Source organism: Gekko japonicus, unplaced genomic scaffold (assembly GCF_001447785.1).
Source record: "Gekko japonicus isolate JY-2015 unplaced genomic scaffold, Gekko_japonicus_V1.1 scaffold7010, whole genome shotgun sequence".
Classification (NCBI taxonomy): Eukaryota; Metazoa; Chordata; class Lepidosauria; order Squamata; family Gekkonidae; genus Gekko; species Gekko japonicus.
In genome coordinates, this window is record NW_015175584.1 from 12,351 (window position 1) to 20,695 (window position 8,345).

At 47.2% G+C, this 8,345-nt stretch overlaps 1 protein-coding gene across 1 annotated transcript in view; it reads right to left on the reverse strand.

Annotated features, from left to right (window-relative positions):
• The window catches only part of LOC107122904 (2'-5'-oligoadenylate synthase 1-like), a gene marked incomplete at its 3' end in the record, with an annotated part of 14,166 nt that extends 10,060 nt beyond the window's left edge, over positions 1–4,106 (reverse strand). The window contains 1 exon segment of the mRNA XM_015426042.1: positions 3,933–4,106. Within this exon segment, the coding sequence (XP_015281528.1) occupies positions 3,933–4,106 (174 nt within the window).
• Positions 4,107–8,345: the final 4,239 nt, after the last annotated feature.

An 8,345-nucleotide genomic window follows, 5' to 3' on the forward strand; every position in this document is an offset into this window, starting at 1 on the left:
ATACTTTGGCCACCAAATGAGAAGGGAGCACTCACTGGAGAAGACCCTGATGCTGGGAAAGATTGAAGGTCAAAGAAGATGGGGACAGCAAAGGAGGAGATGGTTAGACAGTGTCACTGATGCAACAAACATGGAATCAAGCAAACTCCGGAGCACAATGGAAGACAGGAGGCAGGGCCAGCCCGAGGGGTTTGTGCGACCTAGGCGAGGCCGCCTCATGGTGCCCCCTCAGATGCCAACCTCCCGGTGGGGCCTGGAGACTTCCCAGCTGGCCGCCTGGGGGGGGAGAGACAGAGTGATGCCACGTGACCGTGCTCCTCTCCCCTCCCTTCCTCCCCTCTGGGGAGCCCCCAGCCAGCGGCCACCCTAGTCAGCTTCCTGGGGAGCTGAGGGATTTCAGCCCCAGCTGAGCGGAGCCGGCCTGCGCCAGAGGAGAGGGGTGGGGAAAACTGAAGTGTGCTCGGCAGGGACAGTGGGGGCCTTTGGGGGGGGTCGGCAGGGCAGTTAGCATCCTGGACGGAGCTGCGCCCTAGACCAGACACTAGCTGGCCTAGTGAGAGAGCTGGCCCTGACAGGAGGGCCTGGTGTGATGTGGTCCATGGGGTCGCAAAGAGTCAGACTCAGCTGTGCGACTGAACAACAAGAAGGCACTGAATAAGGAACTGCCAAACAAGGTTTATTCTAAGCCTTTCCCTCCTATTGCACAAACAACTTACACCTTGCCAGTGGTTGAACTATTTCTAGACAAAAGAGAACAGGGGAAAGAGAATGAAAACGGCTAGAGAAGAGAAAAACACAGAAGGAAAGGAAAGGGAGGAAGACTGATGCAACAAATGTACAAAGGGGCATATTCCACAGTAACACAGACACACATAAAAAGCCATTTCAGCCCATTTCCTCAGTGTTCACCAGTCATAAATTGTACAACACATATGAAATAGACATATAAGAAAATGCAGTGTGGCTTACTCCTGACCAGGCTAAACAATTGTAATCTACAACAGTGCCAGCCCCAAACCATTTAAGGCTTTTAAGACTCCAATTAGGATGACTGACATCCAGAAGCAAACTGGCAGCCAGTACAAATCAGTGTGCTGAGATCCCAGCAGCAAGCCTTGGATAACAGCCAGGAAGCCTCCTCTGGGACTGGAACAAACAGAAGTTTCTCAGAACTTTTCAAAGGCTGCCACACATAGAGTGCATGACAGTAGTGGAGTCTGAATGTAACTAAGGCCAGGTCAGACTCCTCCAGGAAGGGATGCAGCTGGTATATGAGCCTAAACTGACAGGAACCACTCCTGATCACGGCAGCCACCCACTAACCAGGAATGAGACCAAACAGCAAGACTGGATCTTCAAGGGAAGTTCAACCCCACTCATGAAGGTGTGACCACAAATTTCCCGCTCCACACTTGTACAAGCAGGATAATCCTGCACGCACCTGCTTAATGTGGAAGTTTTATCCCCCCCCCCTTTTTTTGTTTTCTTATTAGGGAAAGCTCTGGGAACAGATGACTCCTTCAAAGGGAGTAGTAACACAAGAGACCATGGAGAGGAGACCCCATCAAGAGGATGTGAATTCACTCCAACTGCTGGCACTTGGAGGCCTACCCATGGGGGAAGGCAACTCCAGCACCACAAAGGCAATTCACTCCGAAGAGAGGCATTTTAGTGCACTGTGACCTCACCGACAATCCCAATGAGGAAGGCAGCATTTCTGACAAGAGCAGTGTTCAGCTTCTTGTGCAGGTAAATCCCAGCGGCTCCCCTCGCCCACGATCCCAATTGGATTGACTGGATCTAGGATGACTGGTCTGTAATTCAATAAGAGGGCACAGGGGTTAGAGGGCTGCACACAAGAGCAGACAACCTCCATTTACAGCACTGCTCAACCATGAAGCTCATCACATCACCATAAGCGACTTAAGCCTTAGTTTTTCCATCTGCTGTTAAATGAGAATGTTACCTTTAAAATACTGCAAACCATTCTGAGCCTTAAGTCATCACACAGCAGCCAGACTACACCCCTCACTGTACATAAATCTCTTTGCCAAAGGTCAGATAAATGAGTCAAATGGGCTGGATTGTATGAGGAATAGAATTTTCAGGCATCCTAAAGATCAAATGCTATGTAGCTTAACTCACAATGAAGCAAAAAGATCAAGAAACAAATAATTCTACTGAAACTGTGATCTTTTAATTGGTACCCCAAATATAAATACATAAAAAAACACAAATAAAAGACCAAGATTACCCAAAAGTACGGATCAAACGTATCTCGACTTCTTCAGTGGTCTCCAAAATGTGAAAACAGTATTTTCCCACAGAGTTTGCAAAATAAATCAAGTGGCAACAACATAAAATAGAATACCTATTTCAAAAAAGAGTATAAAACAAAGCCCCTTCAAGGGGCTACTACAAGGACCTACTACAACTATTGCTACCATGGTATATCGATATAACAATATTGTAGTGCCAATTTCTTTTAAACACAAAAAAGACCTCAGTGGCAGGAGAAGGAAATGGCTGCTGCAGGTGTTGCAGAATTAGGGCTGGATTGAGACTCAGTCCTCTGCTAAATTCTGCAAAGCCTCTGGTACACCTATAATACTTTAATATCTAATTAGCCTATATAGTTGAAACTTTGGTTTTGTTCTGCTCCCAGGAAGCTTCAGGCCACTGCTATGTGCTGTGTGTGGCATTCACTGGACACAACCTTACCTCACATGGCTTTTGGCATACTGGGAATGTTTATACTTTGCAGAAGTCAGATGTCACTATCAAATTTTACATAGATAAGACTATCAAAAACTAGCTTCCTTGATTCTGTGAGTCACCCTGGCTTAACCCAGCTTTCCTTGAGTTTCATGACCCCAGAGATAGAAAGGTCTGACTTTGTTGTATACGTCAGATGTATGTCAAATGCTCATCACAGACTTGATTGACAGAGTAGCTTCCATGGATGAAAAAGAGTACTTAATATCTGAATTTAGTGTTGTTCTGATCAATCACCCAGCAATTATGGGTCTTGGCAGAACAACCAAGGATATCTTTTATAGAATGACAAGTACACTATTTATGTATTGGAGTTGTACTGAAATATTCTGTGTTGTATACTGAAATGCTACAAAAATGTTTTCTGACTCAAGAGTGTGTAATAGAATAAAATGAGTCTCTCTCTCTCTCTCTCTCTCTCTCTCTCTCTCTCTCTCTCTCTCTCTCTCTCTCCCCCCCCCTTGGAAAACAGGCTTCCCCTTCCACACAGCAGCCATCCAGGCTTTACTCCGATCTTTGGAGCAAGGCTGGTCTGAGAAACATCAGGGGAAAGTTGGGGAACTCTCTGGAGGCGCACAAATGCACTATGAAGCTGTGGAGAAGCAGGAGGGGAAAACCCACTTCCCAAAGCCATTGAACTCTGGGTACACAATCCATGTGGAAGCCACCCAAAAGAAACAGAACCCAGGAGACACTTACACAGACGTCCCCCTTTCCTTGATTCTGTCCCTGGCACATCACTGTCCTCACTTTTGGTTCTGCTTTTTTGTCTCTTTGGGATGCCATGTTAAAGTTTTGTGTGGATTGTTTTCATTTAATTTTTTTTTTAAAAAATTGGGTCAGATAGATAGAAGGGCTCCATTTGCACATTGGGTAGCCAATTGAAGACTGGAAAATTCCTGGAGATTTGGGGGTGGAGCCTGGGGAGGCACAGGTTGGAGGGAACTCAAGCAAGGATGTGATGCCATAGAATCCACCCTCCAAAGTTACCATTTTCTTCATCGGAACTTATCTCTATAGTCTGGAGATCAGTTGTAATTCCTGGAGAACTACAGGTGCCACCTGGAGATTGGCAAGCCTGTTTATACATTAACAGGTAGAGCTTGTACTTCACACACACATACATCCCTTTGTAGTGCCAGATCTCCCACACTCACCTTGATCACCTTCAGCACCCGGGGCCGGGGTGCATCTTTGAAGCAATTCTTCCGCAGGAACTCGCAGATGATGTCGATGGCCCGGCACACCTGGCCCAGGAAGTCCTCGTTGGGCTGGAGATTTCCAGTGATGAACTTATCTAGCTTCCTTGCTTCTGTCGCATACAGCTCCATGGCAGAAAGGCAGGCCGGAGAGGGGATTCCGACTGGCTTCTGGAACCCACTGAGGGAGGAAAAAATCTACTGCACAGTTTTGGTCTGCTCTACCCTTTCACCTCCCAGCCCCTGGATCAGTTTCATTTTCCCCGAGTGCAGCTTTACTCAGAGCGGCAGACTTGATCCCTGGCCAAACTCAATGTGTGCATTTAAATCAACAGCTGCTGCTTCTGGGCAGATCCTGTCATCCCGCCCAGAACTCCATCCAGGCTCCCATTCAGGAATTCCCCCATCTCAGATGACTCAGTGGCAGGGGTCATTTTCTGCAGGAGCACACAGGAGCAGAGCTCCGGCAGTAAAGAGCCCAGGAGGCGGGCACATGCCACAAGCCCCACCCCCTGCTCCCAGCAGCCCTCAGTCAGAGCAAGAAGCAGCCAGGTAAGTTGCAGAGCCCCCCCCCCGGCTCCCCCGTCCAAAACAGTCCAGTGGCACTGTAACGATTCCTTGTTTTTGGTGTGTGTGTGTCTCTTTAAAAATTTGGTTGCATGGCTGTGGTAAGGAGACTAGAGTGGTTGAGAGAGGCAAGTGTGGTGTGATTGGTGGTTGACAGAGAGGGGGAGGGGGTTTGGAAGTGAAAATGAGTGGATGAGTATGTATGTCAGTCAGGTTTTACAGTTACAGGTTTTACAGTTGATAAGTTCAGTTGGTTCTGTGTGTGAAAGGAGAGACAAGCAGTTCTGTGTGTGAGGGAAGTGAGAAGCTGTCCTGTGTGGAATAAGTTAGTTCAGTGAGAAACAAAAGGAAGGCTGAGATAATAGGAACAAATAAATGAAAGTTTAATTGAGGACAAGTTATAGGAAAGGCTGTATGTCCTGGAGAGAAACAGTGAACATATATGACCTTGAGTTAAAGTGTTACAAAGTTACCTGAAAGATCCCTGTCAGTAAGGGAGCAGATTGTGTGTGATGCACCAAGCAATTGTTCATTATTTACACATTCATAGTTACATTGTTCTACCCTTTTATTTATGAATTATTTCAATAAATCCTCTTTTATTCAAGTATACCAGATCTGAAAGAAATACTTCCTCAGGACCACATAGTTCCTCATTAGCCTTGAACTCAGTCTACCAAACCAGTAAGAGCAGAAGTAAAAGTATAAAGGTTTGGAAATCCTTAAAATTTCCTGGTGGCAGCCTTATATACCCAGATAAACAGAATAAAAAGAACACTTTTAAAGGGAAACCAGTCCTCCCCAATAAGGAGGACGTCATAGGCACCTTTAAGACCAAGTTTTATTCAGGTACAAGCTCTCCCTCCTCTGCGAAGACAGATCTGCACGTTCCCCCCCTCCCTGATAGCTAGCAATCCAAAACAGTCCAGTGGCACCTGAGCGGTGGGTGTTGCCTTCTGACACACTTCTGGTGATGTCAGGGGGTGTGGCATATGCCAATGAGTTATGCTAATGAGCTCCTGCACCTCTTTTTCTACGAGATGACCCCCTGCTCAGTGGAACCGGGAAAAGACATCTGAACATCATTCGCAAGCTAGTGACACCCCACTGTAAACCTCCACACCGCATGGATGGTTGGCAGTGAGTCATCTCTTCGGCTTTGATTTCTTGCTGACTTGTCCAATTTCTGTTCCAGGGCCAGCAGCAAACCATCGAGGAGAGAAACTACAGGGTGGCTGGGGAAGGGGAGACGCTGCTGCTGCTGCTGTTGTTGGATGCGGCTTGGGATAGCTTGGAATGGTCAGCTGGTGTTTTTCATGAAGACCTGCCAAAGGATACACTGCTCCTCGGTCCATCACCAGGTCCGCTGTAGGCATGCAGACATTCCAAGGAACATATGCACCATCAGTGTGCACTTTATTTTTCAATGATGCACACTGAGTAATTCCTACAATACATTCAGCACATGTACAGGTGAATGTATGATCCAAACCCCACATTGTTCTAAGTATTGGTCCCCAGTTCTGTTTTCAAAGAATACCAGGGCCAGGAAGCAGAGGCAGGCTATCAAGCAACTTCTCTGAACATCCTCCATGCCCCAGTAGGAGTTGCCAGAGGTTGCCATGACTTCCAGGCACAGGCACACATACACACGCATGCACAAATGCAAAAATACCCCCCCCAAAAAAAAGTTCACCTGTGGTCCCACTCATCTTGTGTGACTGTTTTATCTCCTCCTCCTGTTGCCTCTCACTGTCCAAATTCAGACTGCAAATTTCATGGGGCAGGGATCTCTCTTTACTGCATAATTAAGTACTCTATACATTAGTAATATACGATATAAATATTAATAAAATAGTATTAATCAATCATACTAATTATTATCGATTTGCTTTGGAATAAACCTTTTTTTTGGTAAAACTGAGTATACTCTTTGGACTTCTGTTTACTGTGTGTTAAGTGCCCTCAAGTTGCTTCTGACCTATGGTGACTTTATGAATTAATGGCCTCCAAACCCCACTACTGTTAACAGCCTTGCAGATTGAGGGCCGTGGCATCCTTGGTTGAGTCAATCCGTCTCATGCTGGGTTCCTGCTGCCTTCAGCTTTTCTTGGCGTTATTCTCTTTTACAGGGAGTCTTGTCTTCTCATAACGCAACCAAAGTGCAATAGCCTCAGTTTAGTCATTTTAGCTTCTAGGGAGAGTTCAGTCTCGGTTGATCTAGAACCCATTTATTTGTCTCTTTGGCGGTCCACAGTATACGTAAAACTCTCCTCCAATACCACATTTTTGTGTACTGGATGGTCCTATGCAGCTCAAATCTTGCAAGCAAATCTTAAAAGTTTATTATCCAACTGGAGACTGCCTCAGGGTGAGACATTTCACCACTGAGCCACACGGTGGTAGCAAAGGATTTTGACTAAAAGTAGGCCTCAGTCATTCCTCCTCTTGTATTCTTGGGCGGCCTCCCCTTCATCTACATGAAGCTCCTTCAGTGGATCTCCCCAGTAGATTGTCACTCATCTTCCTTGGCAAAAAGGTGCTGTCTTGCCTTTCTGTCTCCCCTGCCACTCAAATGTCTTGGGCTGTTGCCTGCAGGCACTGGAAGTGTGGAAACTGCCAGTTGACCCAGGGAAAATCAGCACAGATTGCTCAGCCACTTGATCTGTGTAAAAGTGAGTTTTGAGTCCAGTAACTGTCAAACTCCTTTGCCATGGATAAAGAGTAATGCTGTGGACCACTGGGGAGGGCTGTAGCCAGGATTTTCGTTTTGTGGGGCATTTTTTTTTCTTGTGGGGCACCCATTATGCTTATACTTATACTTAAAAATAATAAACCACTGGAGATTTTGGGAGTGGAACCTGAGGAGCATGGGGTTTGGGGAGGGAAGGGACTTCATTGGGATATAATGCCATAAAGACCACCTGGAGATCACCTGTAATGCCAGGGGATCTCCAGCTACCACCTGGAGGTTGGCAACCCCAGGAGAGAGATTGGCTTTCCCCCCCCACCACCACCACCACCATGGAAAGTTATGGGAGAGAGAGAGATTGGCTTCCCCACCACCATCACCATGTCTTCTTTCCTTCCCCAGCCCTCCCTGCCCCCCACCCCCAGCGGCAGGGAGGCTGGGGAAGGAAAGGGAAGCCACCCTGACCCTTCCAGTCAGTTTCACTCTGGGAGGAACAGCTTAGCTTTAACAGTTGATGAGAGGGAGTGAAACTGACCAAAAGTGGAGGGCAGCTTTCTTTTCCTCCCCCAGTTCCCCACAGCCCTGGGGAGGCTGGGGAAGGGAAGGGAAGGTGTCCTGCTGCTTCTGGTCAGTTTCACTCCCCTCCTGTCAGCTGTTAAACCTAACAACTGGTCCTCCCAGAGTGAAACTGACCAGAAACTGCAGGGTGGCTTCCATTTCTGGGGGGGGGGACGGGACTGCAGGGCTAGGTGCACTGGGGATCAGGGTGCCTGGCATCATCACGTGTGTGGGTGGTGGGGCTCTGCCCCTAAATGGCTATGGGCCTGGACACCAACAAGATTTTCAGGGTATGCATAAATCAGCAGTTGATCTGCATATGTTGATCTGTACAGATTAGCAGTCAAAGCTCCTCCGCTGACACCTGGATAGAAACATCACTTGCTAATGTCTGAAGCTCAGGCTGCTATCAAAAGCACAGGAGCAGGCCCAGTCAAAGTAAGTTGGCAGTTCTATTCAGTTCCTGGCGTCATTTCCTGTACTGAGAAGGTCATAATCTTAAACACAGCCGTCTCCTTTCTGGCGCTGCCCCCCTCCCCATCATGATGCCCCTG